Genomic DNA, 17,364 nt, shown 5'->3' on the forward strand with positions numbered 1-17,364 from the left:
TGATCCTGAGAATTTGATCTGTTATATCCAAAATTGACTAAAATGTTTCTATTCATTTGATATGCACTGACAAACCTAAACATGCATTTAGAATGTTAAGGTTATAAAAAAGCTTGCCACTCTTGTGAGGAAGTGTCTAAATACTTATCAAGACTTTCACAACACTCCTCAAAATTCTCTTTTATTCTTCTCCTATATTTTCCATTTCTAATCAGAAAAGCTGAAGATTATTTCATTATAATGGTTCTTCCATTAGCCTTCTTCTTCTGCTTCTTATTTTTCTATCAATCTAGTTCATTCCCTTCTCCCAGGCTTGTCTCTGTCATTCTCCCCCTTTCACTTATTTTCATTATTTTCCTATCTACTGTCTCATTTCCTACTGTCTATGAATATGCCCACATCTCTCCTATATTGAAAAAAAAAGATCACTTGATCCTTCATCTCCCGCTAACTATCATCCTGTATTTCTTCTTCCCTTTGTAGGTAAACTCTTTGAAAAATCTGTCTACAATAGATGCTTCAATTTTCTTTCCTCTCACTCTCTTCTCAAGCCCTTACAGTCTCACTTCTAACTTTATCATTCCACTGAAACTATTCTCACCAGTTACTAATGATGTCTTAGTTCCCAAGTCCAATTGTCTTTTCTCAATTTTTATTGTCCCTGACCTCTCTGCAGCCTTTGACACTACTGATCACTATCCCCTCCTTAATACTCTCTTTTCTCTAGGTTTTGGGGCCATTCCTTTATCCTGATTTTCCTCCTATCTGCCTGCTTATCCTCTGTCTCCTGGGCTGGATCCTCTTCTAGGTCATGCCCTTTGACCACAAGCATCCCTCAAGTTTCTGTCCTGGGCCTCTCTTCTCTTCTCCTTCTATAAGAATTCAGTTGGTGATCTGATCAGCTTCCATGGATTTAAATATCTTCTCTATGTTCATGATTCTCAAATCTGTCTAACCTGCTATCCTAAATCTCAGCTGACCGCCCATTTCACTTCTCCAACTGCCTTTCAGATGTCTCAACCTGGATGTCCAAAACAGAACTTGTTATCTTTCTTTCCCCCTAAACATTTCCCATCCTAATACTTCCCTATTACTGTAGAAGGCAGCACCATTCTCCCAGTCTCTGGAATTAGCAACTTAGGAGTAATTTTGGACTCCTCACTATCTCTCATCCCCATATTCAATCTGTTGCCAAAACCTGTCAAGTTCTACTTTGTGACATCTCAAAAATGTCCCCTTCTCTCCTTTAACTCTACCACCAGTCTATTGCAGGCCCTTATCACCTCATGCCTAGATTATTGCAATAGCCTACGGGGTGAGTCTGCCTGCCTCAAGTCACTCTCCAAACCAATCCATCCTTACTCAGCCACTAAAATGATTTTCCTGAAGTGCATGTTCTTCAATATCACCTCCCTACTCAATAAATACCAGTGGCTCCCTATTACCTGCAAGCTCAAATGCAAAATACTGTGTGGCATTCAAAGTCTTTCATAACCTTGTCTTCTCCCATCTTTCTAGTCTTCTTACAGATTACTCCTCAACATGCTCTCTGATACAATTACAATGACATGGATGTTCCATGAACAAGACACTTCATCTCTCAGCTCTGAGTATTTTCTCTAATGGTCTCCCATACCTGAAATACTGTCTCTCCTCTGCTCTAACTACTGACCTCCATAGCTTCTTTTAAGTCCCAAATAAAATCTCATCTTCTACAGGAAATCTTTTCCCCAACACCTCTTACTTCTTTTGCCATCATTCTATTAATTATTTCCTATTTGTCTTGCATATAGTTTGCCATATATTCATTTGAATGTTGTCTCACTCACTAGACTGTAAGCTCCTTGAGGGAAGAGACTCTTTTACCTCTTTTTTTTAATCCTCAGCACTTAGCACAGAAACTAGCACAGAGTAGGTAAAATGTTTATTGATTGATTATTCATACATCCTCTCAGAAGTGACATTACCTATCTGGAAATTAATTCTGTTTAAACAATGACAGCTGGATTAATTAGAGGCACATTCTATCTAACATCAACTAGATTCTCTCCTTTGCACAAGTGCAAGTGTAATTCTTTGTAGATTGACCCTTTTCATACTCCCCATGGCATTTCTGATGAATGATCTTTCTACTCCTCAAGCCCCAAACTTCAGGCCCACTTGCTTCTCTCTCATCAGATGACCTTGTCTCTTGCTTTCCTGAAAAGATGGAATACATATATCATTAACTCCCTTATCTCTGCTCCACCATAACTAGTAACCTCTTTCTTCACATTTCTTCTTTACTCAACTCATGGAATAAGGTGACTTTCCTTTTTAACAAAACTAAATCCTCTTCTTGTGCACTTGATCTCAATGCACTTCCTTTCACCTCCAGGACCTTGCTTCATATATTATTCCCCATTCTTCTACCTCATCTTCAATATCTATTTCCATTAGATTGTTGAGATCTTTGAAAGCATGTACTATCTTATGTCTTTCTTTGTATCTTCAGCACTTCACGTAGTACTTGGAACACAATAGGTGATTAATAAATGTTTGTGATTGCTTAATTTTTATAGTCCATATTCTCCCTTTACTGTTCTACTGAATGGAGGGCTTTCTCCGAAGTAACCAATGACCTCTAAAAAAGTTGTATTAATGTAGTTTATTTTTATGTCACAGACAATTCTAAATATACTGTCTTCTTACATATTATACCTCACATACTCTGATCCAATGAAACTGGCCTTTGGTTTTCTCTCAAACTTGGAATACTTTCCATCCTCATTTTTACCTCTTGACTTGCTAGTCTTCCTTCAAGTCCTATCTAAAATCGCACCTTCTAGAGGAAATCTCCAATCTTTCTTAATTCTAGTAACTTTTCTCCATTAAGTATTTCCTATTTATAACATACATAACATGTTTGTATATATTTATTTACTAGTTGTCTCCCCCATTAAATTGTGTCCTCTTTGAGGACAGGGACTGTCTTTTGTCCTTCTTTGTATCCCCACTGCTTTAGCACAGTGCTCAGCACATAGTAGGTGCTTAATAAATACTTGGACTGACACGTACTTCCTCTCATATGCACAATCAATCAAAAAGTAATTATTAAGAACCTACTTTGTGCCAGGCACTCTGCTCAGTACTGAGGATACAAAGAAAGACAAAAATGGTCCTTGCCCACATGGAACTTGAACCCTAATTGGGAGGACAACATGAAAATAAAAATACATACAAGTTATGTACAGAGCAAATAGAAGGTAACTTTAGAAGGAAATTTTGAAAGACTTCTTGCAGAAAGTAGTATTTGAGTTGTCCTGAAAACAATGCAAAAAAAGAAGGCTTCTAAGAGCCAGAAATGAGAAGCAAAAGTCTTACAGTCATGAAAGATAGCTAGTACAAATACACAGAAATGAGAGATAGATTGCCAGCTGTGAGGAACCATAAGTAGAACATTACATTGAATCAGAGAGTGCACAGATGACTCTATCTTCATACTTGACCTCTCTGCAGTCTTTGATATTGTTAATCACCCTCTTCTTGATACATTCTTCTCTCTAGGTTTTTGTGACACTATTTTCTTTTGGTTCTCCTCTTACCTAACTGACTGCTACTTCTCAGTCTCCTTTCCTACCTCTTCATCCAGGTCAAGCCCCAAGGGGATTTGTCCTGTGTCCTTTACTCTTTTCCCTCTGTACTATTTCATTTGGTGATCTCATCAACCCCCATGGATTGAATTATGTCTACATTGATGCTTCTGAAATCTACTTATCGCTCTGCTGACCTCCATCTTCAACTGTATCTTGAACTGTATGTCCAATAGACATCTTAAACTCAATATGTGTAAAACTGAACTCATTATCTTTCCCTAAAACCATGTCCTCTTCTTAATTCATCTACTATTGTTGGGGATACAACTATCTTCCCAGCTACTCAGGCTCATCCTCCATTCTTTACTCTCCCTAATCCCTGCCTCCCACACCATGTCCAATTTGATACCAAGGCCTGTCAATTTTGCCTTTATAACACCTCTCCTATACATTTTCTTCTCTCCTCTGATACCATCATGGTGCTGGTCCTTATTACCTCATGCTTGGACTAATGCAGTAACCTACTGGTTGGTCTTCCAAATCTCTCAGCTGCCAAAGTGATTTTCATAAATCATAAATCTGTCCATGTCATACATATCCCTATCCCTCAGCACACAAACTCAAGTGACTCTCTATTGCCTCCAATCCTCTATTAGGTGTTCAAAACCCTTCATAATCTAATCACTCTCACCTTCATTTGAATCTTCTTAGTCCCTTATACTCCTAACCCATAGTCTTTGATTCCATGACATTAATCTTTCTATTCCTCAAACAAGACACTCCATCTCCCAACCAGGCATCATCACTGGCAGTCTCTCATGCCTGGAATGTTTTCCTTCTTCATCTATACCTCTTATATTCTTTATCTTCCTTCAGTTCCATCTAAAATCCTACCTTTGATAGGAAGCTTTTCCCAATCTTCTTTTGTTCAAGTACCTTTCCTCTGTTGATTATTTCCAATTTATCCTATAAATATCTATTTGCATATTGTCTGTCCCCTTTAGACAGTGGGCTCCTTGAGATCCAGGGCTGTCTTTTGCATTTCTATATCCAGTGCTTAGGATAATGTGTGGCACATAGTGGGTGCTCACTAAGTACATTGACTGATTGAATGAAGCATAAGAACATTGGTAAGGTGGAAAGGCAGGTTGTGAAAAGCACAACTAACAAATATAGTTACTCTGTCCTAAAAAGTATTTAACACTCAACATTCATACTTTCACACCTATTTTAGAATGGAGGGAGATACATATATTCCTCTCTTCTCTAAGGCCAAGAACTAATGACCTCTTAATGATTAAATTTATTTGCTCACAATTGTTAAATTCAAAAGATCATTGTAGATACACAGGAAGCTAGCTCACTGATCAACTTAGATTTTTAAAAGATATGTTCAGGGAATATAACAGTAGTAACAGGTACCAGAAGATGAATACAATAGACTGTAATGGTCCTGTTAGGAGGGTGAAAGTTCAGAATGAAATGAGGTTGACAATAAATGCTAAGGAAAACAAGAAAAAATACTATAGAGATGATCTTGAGCAAATAATCTCCCAATTTTCAAAGTAAGAGAAATGTTAGTTCCTGTAAAATGTAGGCTCATGAGCTTAAATTCAATTCCTAACAAAATCTTAGATTTGTTTTTGAAAGAGACAGTTTGTGAATACCTAGAAAGTAGAGCAGTGATTGTTAGCAGCTAGTTTGGCTTCATCAAATAAAGGTCATGCCAGACTTTTTTCAACATGATTAAAAGACTAATTCATGAGAGAAATTAGACTTCAGCGAAGCATTTCATCGTTTTCTTGTGAGAAATATAAAAAAAAGTTAGGCGATTTAGAAATAGTTGAATAATTGAACCCTAATAGTGGTAATTAATGAGCTTATGTCAACCTGGACAAAGGTCTTAGAGATGGAATTGTCCTTGGCACTATGATGTTTAATATTTTAATTGTATTAATGATGAGTTAAAGAATAGATAAAATGTTTATCAAAGTTGGGAAGGATAACAAACTAGTTGGATGGTAAAGTCAAAATCTGAATATCTGTATCTATATCTCTAGATATCTATATCCATAGATATCTATATCTCTCTATCTATATATCATAATAAGCTAGAATAATGGGCCAAATCAAGATAAATGTAAAATAATAAATATGGATTGAAAATAATCTTCAGAAATATATGATGGAGATAGATGGCTAGATAGTAGTTTATGTGTGAATTATCTAGGGATTTTAGCATTAAATAACTCAAGATGAGTCAACAGTGTGATACGGATGTCAGAAAACCTGATACCATCTTAGGATACATTTAAAGGAATTTATCTACAATGAGAGAAATGACAGCCTTTCTGTACTATGGCCTGGTCAGTTTATATCTAGAGTGTTATATTCAGTTCTCTGTACCCTGTTTTAAGTAGGTAGCAAATGCTTCAAGAAGGTAACTGGGATAGAGACTGGGGGCCTTGGCATAAGGGCATTATTTGAATGGACTAATGATATTTAACCTGAAAAAGGAAAGACTTAATTTTGCCATATGAACTGACTTCAAACGTCTAAAGGGCTATCATGAAGAAGGACAATGAGACTTGTTCTGATTTCCAAAAACAGCAGAATTAGGGGCCATAAGTAGAAGTTGCAGAAAGGCAAAGTAATGCTCTATGTGCAATGATGAACTTCTTCAGAAATGGAATGTGCTGCCTTAGCAGGTAATAGGCACCTGCTCATTTGAGGGGTTCTGGGTAACTACTGATTGGTGATGTTGTAGAGGAGATTCACGTTCATTGGAGAGAGGGACTACATGGTATGTGCCATACTTCCAGCGCTGAGATTCTGGAGTTGTAAGTTTTTATTCTCTTCCTTGATATTTCTATAGCATTTGACCATTATTGATTAACACCTATTTCTAGAGACTGCTGTTTTGGTATCAAGGAAACAGCTCTTTTTTCATATTAATACTACCTGCCTGACTTCTCCTTCTTATCCTTCTTTACTAGTTCATATTCCTCCATCTGACCTGGTATGTGGACATTCCCCAAGGCTTCATCTTTGGTGTTCTTCATTTCTCTTTCTACCTGCTCTTAGCAATCTTATGTACCACCAGAATTTTCAGCTGTATACTATTCCCAAATTTCCCCAGTCTGACTTTTGAGCTTTAGTGTCACATTTATAAATACCATTTTGAACAACTTCATCTAGAATATTTAACCAGTACCACAAACTCAACACGTCACAAACTAAGCACAAAAATTCCCTTCTAAATCTATGATTTTTTCAAAGTACTATGCTACAGCTAACTTGCATAAAGTAAAGCTTTAATAAATACCTGAGTAATTTAATTTATTTAAAACTATTCCAAACTAACTTTCTCCCAATATGAAAAGTCTTCCCTTCCCAACTTGTCTAAATCTATGAAACTTAATGGTCCCATGTGTGTCCCTCTAATTTCATTAAAATGTAAGTTGCTAAAATGTAAAGTCTTTCATAAGTTCCAAATACCCAGTATACATCAAAATGTTAAAATCATTCACTGTGTATGATATATGAACTTTTAGGAATTACCCGTTCACAGTAGTCCATACTAACTGTCTTTCCATCACTACGTATACAGCTCAAAAGGCGTGTCCTGACACCTTGTCCACAGGTCGCACTTTCACTCAGTTGGCACATGCTCCATTCTGCAAGGACATAATGACATGTTTAGCAAAGAGGACACGAAAGTATGGGCAAAGTACAATCAACTCCTGATTATCTGCATGAGTAGAAGGGAGCAGCCAAGTAGATAATCCAAAAGTCATTTCATTCTAGCTTTGAAAATCAGTGTTTATTTATTTTTTTTTTAGCAGAAATAGACGGTTAACCTGGATGAGTATGTTTTACTGAGTCCCATAATCAAACAACTTGGCACTCCCTGATCCTTCCCTCTTCACAGTAGGGGAAAGTAGCATCCAAAATCAATCAGGCTGGCAGAGGAACAATAACCTGGAATTACATTTTCGCTAAAGATAATCCAGAGAGAAAATAATTTAGAAATGATAATTTCCCTGGGACTTACGTTTCCTGAGCCTCAATTTCCTTATGTATAAAATGGAGATAATAACTCACAAAACTATTATGAATATACAGAAGAATACAATTCAATATAGCAAATGAAATGTGATTTAAATTTGAAAATAATTCTATCCTAAAATACCCAAATTTTAAGACTAAGAGCTGGAATGTTCTTTAGGGATTGTCAATGAATTGATTGAAAAAAGCATTTGTTAAAAATTTACAATGTTTCAAGTGCTGTGCTAGGCACTTGGCATACTAAGACAAAATTAGTGCCAAGCCTCAAATCAAGAAGACCTGAATTCAAATCTGGCCTCAGACAGTTACTAGTGGTATGATTCTGGGCAATTCACTTAAGCCTCTTTGCCTCAGTTTTCCTATTTGTAAAATGAGCTGGAGAAGGAAATGGCAAACCATTTCAGTATCTTTACCAAGAAAATCCCAAATAGGATCACAAAGGGTTGGATATGACTGAAATGACTGAACAACAACAACAAAAGTGACAGGTAGGAGAGGCAACATGGCATAGAGAATATAGAGTTGGCCTCAAAGCCAGGGAGAACTATGGGTTCAAGTCCTACCTATGACACATACTGACTATATAAAACTGACTAAGTCAGTGCTCCAGGGAGTTATTTATGTTTATCAGTTGGAGAAAAGTGTCAATCCTTGGTATCATGAGTTTTCTCAACTGTCTTCCCTAAAGCAGTGAAACCACCAATCCAAGCCTTTACCTATCCTATGTGGCAAGAATTGTGCTGGGTACTGAGGTTACAAAGCATGCTATGGTAACTTAGCTAGTATTTGTTCAAAGCAAGACTTGAACTCAGAATTTTCTGAATCCAAGGCCAGCCCTCCCTTCTTCTACTACCTTATGCTACTTCTCACAATACAAGAGCATGTAAACAGACCACAAACATACAAATACACATAATATCCACATGGTTTGGAAAGAATATCTCCTGAAGTTATTGGGGATACAGTTGGTGGCATGCATCGAGAAAGGCTTAATGTAGAAGGTGGCACTTGAGCTGAGTCTTAATGAAAAGAAGATATACGAAGAATCAAAGGAGAGAAGGGAATACATTTTTGGCATCAGGCATGAGCCGGTGCAAAAGCACAGAGATGGAAAACAAAGTCTCTTGGAGGAATAGCAACAAGGCCAGTTTGGAATGTGGGAAAGGTATTAATATGTATAAAGCTAGAAAAGTCATATAATAGGGAGAATATCTATCAGCATTCTCAATCATCTAAGATAGGTGACTTATTTTCCTTAAAATCATTGCAATTGTCTTTGTAGCTTGATTAGTCCAAGGGATGAAGGTTCAATTCAATTCAGTCATTCCTGCTTACTTTTATTTTTAATTTTTTTCAAGCAGTTGGGATTAAGTGACTTGCCCAAGGTCACACAGCAAGTAAGTGTCAAGTATTTGGTCTGAGATCAGATTTGAACTCAGGTTCTCTTGACTTCAGGGCCGGTGTTTTATCTACACTACCTAGCTACTCCTTCCTGCTTACTTTTATACAAAAATACAAAAGGAGCTCCAGTACTGTCCTGAGTCTTAACCAGTGGACCACCATGAGCGATACAGAAGGAGGGAAACTAAACTCAAATGAATCACCACTATGTCGTTGGCTGAATACTCTTTTCCTGCTATGGCTAAATTAAGTCCCTTTGGTTAACTATTAATGGATTGTAAATGTCTCCTCTTACTCCAATCTCAATCCTGAAGGACAAGCTGGATCTAGCCAAAGTTAGACTCGATGTAGAGAATTACTGAAGGCAACCAGAGAGGCAATTGGAATTTCTAGGTGAGAGGTGATGTGGATATAAAATAGGGTGTGAGCAAACAGAAGGGGAGAGATGAGTGAGATTTTTTGGAAATATAAATAATAACATTTTGTGACCAATTAGATAGGGTTGACTGGAAAGATAGTGATTTCTTTGACCAAAATGGGGATTTGGGGGAGAATAGTGCATTTAAATGGGAAAATGAATTATTTTAGACATGTGAGGTACCTCTAGAATATAATTTGTATGGGTTGGAAGTGTCCAAAAGGCAGGTGATAATGTGGGACTAGAGTTCAGAATGAAGATTAGTGCTGGGTAAGAAGATCAAGGAACCATCTGCATGGAGATAATAATTGAAATTAAGGGAGTTAATGAGATCACAAAGTGAGAGAGTGAAAAGAGAGAAAAGAAGAGGGCCCAGAACAGAATGTGAGGGATATTTACAGTTAGGAGGAGGGACATGAATGATAGTCTAGCAAAGTTTGACAGATATATAGTAGGAGAACCAAGAGACAGCATTGTCACATGCAGAAAGATCTCCCCTGTTACAGATTAAGGGACTGGAAAAATCCATTTAGGCAACAAACAAGTCTGTAGTACAGAACTGTCTGAATAATTTGGTGATCTAGACAGATGAAGGATAGGTTAAATAGTCTGTGTTCTTAGAAACAATTGACCATTTCATTTGGTTTTGAAAGGAGGGAGACATCTCAGATTATTCAATAAGAATAGAGATAAAACAACAACAATAACTACTACTACTACTTTAAAAAGACTACCACCTTGGACAGGTAGACTTTAAAATACAGAATCTGAACTTATTATGTTTTCAGAAATTTACTCTAAGAATTTATAGCTGGAAAGGAAGACATAGTCCATATAAGTCCAACTCCTTTATTCTGCAGATGACACTGCTTGGGCCCAGAGAGATAAAAGGACATATATTGACATAAAGTCTTTGTCACCTACAGTTTTGCTGGCCCCTCAGAACTCACTGCAGAGCTTTTCTTAGCTGGTGCATCAAAATTGGTCATTATCACGGCAAATATCAGAAAACCTTGGCTTTTTGCCATTTCTCCAAGAATGGGCCATTTGGATATAGAGTTGCTAATGCAGCCCTGGGACTCTTCCCAAGATGGCACGTTGTAGTATAGTTCCGGCAAATTTGCCTCTGCAGGGCTCTCTTCATCGGGGCTGCTCAGCAAAGGTTATCAATTTGCTTGTTCAATCTGAGGAGATTCCCAGTTCCTCTAAAAAGGCATTATTAAAAGTCATCACTCTTATCTATAGTGAGATCTGTGGGCAAGGTCACGTTATTTAAAATAATGAAGATTTTGAAAGACCTGAATGTATGGTGAATGGATTATATTCTTTCCTAAATAGGTTCTATTCTACTTGCTTGTGTTGTTTCAGATTATCTTGACTTAATAAAATGCCATTTTAAAACTGCACCATGTCTTTTTATTGTAATCTCATTTCAAATATCTCCAATTGACATTTTAAAAAAGAAAGCACTACATAAATGTCAGCCACTATTATTATTTTTATTAGTAGTAAGGGAGTCAAACCTGTGATTTCATCAGTTTCCAATGTGGAAACTCCCTCTAGTCATAACTTACAGTCTTAAATAATTGCCAAAGTCAATAAAAGTTCAAGTGTTCATGGTCACAGGGTTCTAATGTGCCAAAAGCAATACTTGAACCCAGGTATTCCTGATGCCAAAGCTGCCACACAGTCCACTATACCACTGCCTCTCATCATCATCATCATCATTATAATCATCATCATCACCAACATTGTCACCTATATCATGGCAGCAAGGTGTCCTAGATCAAGTGTGAAAACTAGAGTCAGGAATAGTGGGTTCAAAACCCACCTCCAACAACTATCAGCTATATAACCAAGGAAAAGTCACTTAAACTCTATGAACCTCAATTTCCTCATTTTGTAAAACTCAAAGAATAATAGCTGTAATATCTACTTCTAGGGCTGTTGGAAGTGAAAAATGTACTTAAATGTTTTGAAAATTTCAAATGAATGTTAGTTATTATTGCCAATGAACTATAATCAATCAAGATTAACCTTGGGGTATGCCATTCATTTTCAAAAAATAAAAAGAAGTAAAGAAATCTTCAGCTTCCCATTACCTTGCCCAGGTAGGTATACATAGGTATAAGTATATATACACATATGTATATATATTGTATATGTCTTGCAAAATATAACCCCAATTGTGAGTTTAAATACATACCTGTTATATTGTAATAGTACTGGAAACAATTTTCATTAAGAATACAAGGTTGTACTTGTGAATCTTCAGCACAGGTCCTGGAGCTAAGTGGGGGCCTTAGGAGATACCGACTCCTTCTTTGCATCGAGTGGGGGTCACATGACTATATAAAAATCAAATTTCACAAGTGCATTAGAAATTATTCGGTTAATCAGAGATACATTTCAAGTGAATATATGCACACAACTATGCACATTAGCTCCAAGCAAGTAGAATCACAGATTTAGGTTTGTAAGGGACTTTTAAGTTCATCTAGTCCAAAATCCTACTCAATATAGGCAGAAATCAAGGAACAGACTACTGTATTTGTTTGACCAAAATATCTAGTTAACTTAACTTGAAAAATAAAATACTTCAAAAAACAAACCTATCAAGCCACTTCTTGGCAAACTGTCAACCAAACAACTGAGTGCTCAATTAAATGTTTCACCTGTTGACTGGTTATTAGAGTAAATAGATTCTAAGTTTCATGTGTTGAATAAACAGTCCAATGTTCCCACTTATGTAAAGTTACTCATAAATGGTTGAAATTCTGGGTATCTATCTTCTCTTTAACATAATTAAAATCTCATCCATCACAGTCATTTTATACAGAGTCTTCTCTTTATGTAATAGAGTGAGCTAAGGCACCAAGAGTTTTAGCAAAGTCATCAAACCAGTAAGTATTACTTAAATATCTAGGTGCTATGAAAAATGAGAAATATTTGAAAAATATAGCCTTGTACATGAGAAATCCAAGAGCAAACATTAATGAAAAATATATCTTCCAGAATTTAAATGTGATATATTAAAAACAACAACAACAAGAAATTAAAAGGGCATCACACTTTTTTCATAGGGCAGGTTTAGTCAGCAGTTTCATGGAAAAGGTATGGCCTCAAATCAAGGACAAGAGAGTCTTGCTGTAATAGATAAAGTTATCAAAAAAAATATTAAAAGGTATAGGAAGAAATGCAGGCAGGTTTTATTTTTCTTTTTAAAATAAAATTTTATTAATAGCTTTTCTTTTTACATTACAGTACCTTGACATTACAAAGTTCTCCCTTTATACCTCCTCTGGCCCCACTCAATTATACCTTGTAATGAATATTTAAAAAAAAGAAGAAAATTAAATCCAAGAAAACCCACCAATACACTAAAAAATTCTGATGATTTATGCAATGTTTTATACCCATGGAGCCCAAAATCTTTATATCCAATTAGGTTTTCAAGGCTCCTGGACATCAGTTTTCTTTGTAATAGAATATGTTAAAAATTATTAAGGTACACTGAAAGTAGAAATATTATTATATTTTGCCATTGAAAATTTTATTTTAACTATAAAATGTAAAAGCACGTCATTATAATGCTATTTTTATTTTTAGAATATAAAGATTCAGGAAGTTGTAAAAGAAGAACTGAATTAAATGCAAAAAATGAAATTCATGATGAAACAAAGGATTTGGAATTAGAAGACTTACAACTTATATATTACAGCCTCGTCATTTTACAGAAGAAGAAAGTCAGGCCAAATAATTTTGCTAATGTCATACAGATAGAAAGTATCCAAGCTAGAATTTGAACTGAGATTGGTTGATTCCAAACCTGTTGCTTTTACTATTATTTCTTGAATGAATGAAACTACAGCACAACTAATTTAAAATCAGAAGAAATAATTTTGAGAAAACCTGACAATTATCTACAGAAATTTTACAATCTTGCTTCAAGTCCTAATCCAGGGTTTCATAGTGGGATGGAGGTCACCTTGAGTGCTTAGAGGTTGAGTCAGTGAAGCACAAGTTCTGTAAAGGACTATAGCTATTTCCTAAGGACCAGTCTCATTAAGTGTACAATGTGCCATTACCAAAAGATAAGCCACCTGGTGATGACTTTTTTCATAGCAATTCATGAAGACAGAAAGGTATGGAGAAATTATGATGTCCATCAGAATTTAAACAAATGAAATCATAAACACATTTAAAGGAAGAGGAAATAATGTGCTTTTTTCCCCAAATAAAGGCAATAACCTTTCATATATTATCTGTAACAATACAAGATAAAAACAATGAAAAAATTAAAAGAAAAGAAAAATAAAGTCACAGTATACAAAATAATTATTTCACAAAGACTATATCAAAGAGTACATTAATCCACAACACATTTGACCAAATCTATCTGCCACCATATGTTGGTTGAAAAACACATAACATTCTGTATAATTGTGATTTAGATGGATAATGCTTCTTATTTTTATGTAAATTTAAAATATGAAGGATCTTTTCAAATTTCAAAATTTTTCCTTTTATTTTAAAGCATTCAACATTTGCTTAGCTGCAACAGTCCTCAATAATTCTCAGATAAATGTCAAAACCCACAAAGGATCAAATGGGACTCACTGTTGAAACATATTACACTAGCATTCTTTTATGTTATTCAGGAGAAGTGGCCAACAAGAGAAGATACCCGTAAACTACGTCTTATGAGAGTTGAAACTAGTAGTAGCCATGAGGCCAAATGTCATTAATGGAAAGCTAAAACATTATTCCACAGAAATAAATGGCTCCAGGGTAGGGTAAACAGTGAGAGATTAACAAAGTTTCCTCACAAAGGGTGGGAGATTGGGCTACAATTTTTAGGGTGGTCCTTTTCTGCTTTCACCTATGTCAGCGCTACTGCCTATCTTCTGCACAGTCATGGGTAAAAGGAGTGAATATATGATGTACTTGGATGGTTATAGCATCTATTTGATATCCTATCAATAGTTAGCTACCTGGCAGTCATTCTCTCTCTTTTCTCAAGAAGTTTAATAAGTGGCTTGCGGTTTCCTTCTCCACCCTATCTCTGGGACTTATATTTGGGGACCTGGACATTCATATTGGTGTTCCTTCAAACTCTCTAACCTTTGAGTTCCTCAGACTACTCAACTTATGTGGCCTACTCCTCAACTCCACCTTAGCCACAGACATATGTGACCATTCCCTTGACCTCACCTGCTTCTATGGAATCATCTGCTTCTATGATCAAAAATTGAGAAATTCCTTAATTGCAAAATTCTTTAACTTTTTATGTCATGGGTCCTTTTGGTGAAGCCTATGAACCTTTTCTTTGAGTAATGTTTTATTGCCTGTATTCATAATTGAAAGGGGTGATAAATTTCAGTTAGAGGTTAGTAAGTGAGAGAGACAGAGGGAGAGGGGGAAAGAGAGAGAGAGAGAGAGAGAGAGAGAGAGAGAGAGAGAGAGAGAGAATTTTTTTCCATCTATACAGGTTAAGAGCCCCTTAAGAGCCCCTTCTTTCTTTACCTGATCATAACTTCCTATCACTCCATCTTCCCCCTATGTTTTACTCTTCTTAAACCCGTTTATTATCCTGTGACCTCCAATTCCTCTGTCCTTCAGTACTTTCCCCAGATTATCACCCCGCCTTCACTTTTTCTTTCCTTCCATCTTGACCCTAAAATTAATCAGTTCAATATCATGTTGTCCTTTATTTTTGAATCCCTCAAACCCTATGCCTTGACAAAGTACCATCCTGGATTATTCATCACTTCTTCTTCTTTCTTCTTATTCTTCTTCCTCTTCTTCTTCCTCTTCTTCCTCTTCCTCTTCTTCTTCCTCTTCTTCTTCTTCCTCTTCTTCCTCTTCCTCTTTTTCTCCTTCTTCTCCTTCTCCTTCTCCTTCTTCTTCTTTTTTTTACAACTCGACTGCTACTGAATGGAGCTAGAAGAAACCATGCAACTATGATGATAGGGTCCACTTCAACTTTCTGTTTTCTAATCTCAACTAAGCACTTTTTACACCAGGGCATAAAGCCCTTTTATTAACCCATAACCAGCATGTCTCCCACAGTAGCAGTTCCAAACTTCTCTTCACCTTTTAAGAACACACATGGCCCCTCCTCTAACCCTTGCAATTTAGAATTTTTCTTCACTTTTCACTAAGAAAATTGACGCCATCTGAGGTAAGCCTTTTTCTTTATTTCTTCTCTTATTTTTTAAAAATATATTTCGAATTCCCTGTCCTCCAAATTATTTTCCTTTAGTCTAGCATCTAACGAAGAGGTAGTCATTCTCTTCACCAAGTCCAATCTGTTTCCAGGTACCATTGATTCCATATCTTCTCATCTCCTCCAACAGATTGCCCTGCAATCACACCTCTCCTACTTCAATCTTTAAACTCTTCCTATCTATTTGTTCCTTCCCTGATGCCTACAAACACACCTAAGTCTCCCTCATCAAAAAGAAATAAAGTCACAATATAGTTGAGAAAAGGCAAGGACTTGCTGGAGCCCTACCAAATTCCCCTCCAAACAACTTAAAACATACCTCAAAACAAATTCTGGAGCAGCAGAACCCACAAAATGATGGGGCAAAACAATTTTCCAGCACATGACAACTTAGAAGTTCAGAAAGATTTATTGCATCAGGATCAAAATAGAGTGTAGTCCACTACACCAACCAGTGTAGGCCACGTCCCAGAAAATCAGCTGCAGATCTTGGGGGCAACTGAATCAGTGACACAGTACACAGATGGTAAGGGAGTCAGGCAGCTGGTCAGAAGAAATTAAAGGGTGCCCTTTGCTGGCACTGGGTGCAGGATTCTGTTGTGTTGTCCATATCAGCAGGTTGCACTCCCAGGAAAAGGAGGAACATTAACATACCAGAACTTGCCACAACATCAGAGTGGGGATGGGAGACCCTGGTAACAGTTCCAAGGTGGAAAAGACTGCTTGTGGTCTCACACAGACCATAGCACAGGCCAGGAGAAGAGTAAATACATTTCCCCTTAGATCATACCACCGTGGAAGAACTGAAAACTTACAGACCACCAGAACTAGCTCTGAAAACAGCTGAACAAAAATCCTTCAGTTTGGAACAGTGCCCCCTCCACCCCAGGAACAGAGCCCAGCTTTAACATCAAGTTAAAGGTCAAGAAATGGGCTGGAAAAATAAGTAAAAAATAAACAAAAAAAAAAAGAACCTTACTGCAGAAAGTTATTAATGGCAACAGGGAAGATTAAAATACAAAATCAGAAGAAGCCCACAAAGTTAAAACAGTTATATCCAAAGCCACAAAGAAAAATGTAAACAAGTTTCACACCCAAAAAGAATTCCTGGAAGAGCTCAAAAAGGATTTTAAAAATCAAATAAGAAAGGTAGAGGAAAAATTAGGAAAAGAAATTAGAGTTATGCAAGAAAATCATGAAGAAAGAGTTGAAAGCTTGGTAAAGGAGGCACAAAAATGCTGAAGAAAATCACACCTAAAAAAACAAAATAGGCCAATAAATAAAAGAGGCACAAAAATCCACTGAAGAGAAGAACTCTTTAAAAAGTGAAATTGACAGGGGCAGCTAGGTGGCTAATAATTCCCAGGGCCTGGGGCATAGCATAGCCTGCAGGTGGAGGTTAAGTGATCCCAGCTGTGGGAACTAGAAGGCTTCAGGAGCAGAATGAGCCAGTCAGGTCATTATAAGAACACTTAAAATCTTAGGTACTCTCTGGTAAAAAGAACACAATTAGCTTGAGATTTGATTAATGACACTTAATGGGATGATTAAAGCCTAAACATTTTTCTCTAATGGTTAAAAGAAAAAAAAAACTGCCATGAATGTATGTGGCCAATAAGGCTATATGTCTCTCAAAATCACACACACACACACACACACACACACACACACAC

The 17,364-nt window shown here is 36.5% G+C and overlaps 1 protein-coding gene across 1 annotated transcript in view; it reads right to left on the reverse strand.

Annotated features, from left to right (window-relative positions):
* The window catches only part of THSD7B (thrombospondin type 1 domain containing 7B), a 901,933-nt gene that overhangs the window by 48,604 nt on the left and 835,965 nt on the right, over positions 1 to 17,364 (reverse strand). Inside the window, exons 17-18 of the mRNA XM_027835643.1 lie at positions 11,669 to 11,810; positions 7,137 to 7,252 (exon numbers count right to left, since the gene is read on the reverse strand). Coding sequence (XP_027691444.1) covers positions 7,137 to 7,252; positions 11,669 to 11,810 — 258 coding nt within the window. The remainder of the gene's footprint in view (positions 1 to 7,136; positions 7,253 to 11,668; positions 11,811 to 17,364) is intronic.

The sequence above is a fragment of the Vombatus ursinus genome, unplaced genomic scaffold (assembly GCF_900497805.2).
Source record: "Vombatus ursinus unplaced genomic scaffold, bare-nosed wombat genome assembly UNPS02014816.1, whole genome shotgun sequence".
Lineage (NCBI taxonomy): Eukaryota > Metazoa > Chordata > Mammalia > Diprotodontia > Vombatidae > Vombatus > Vombatus ursinus.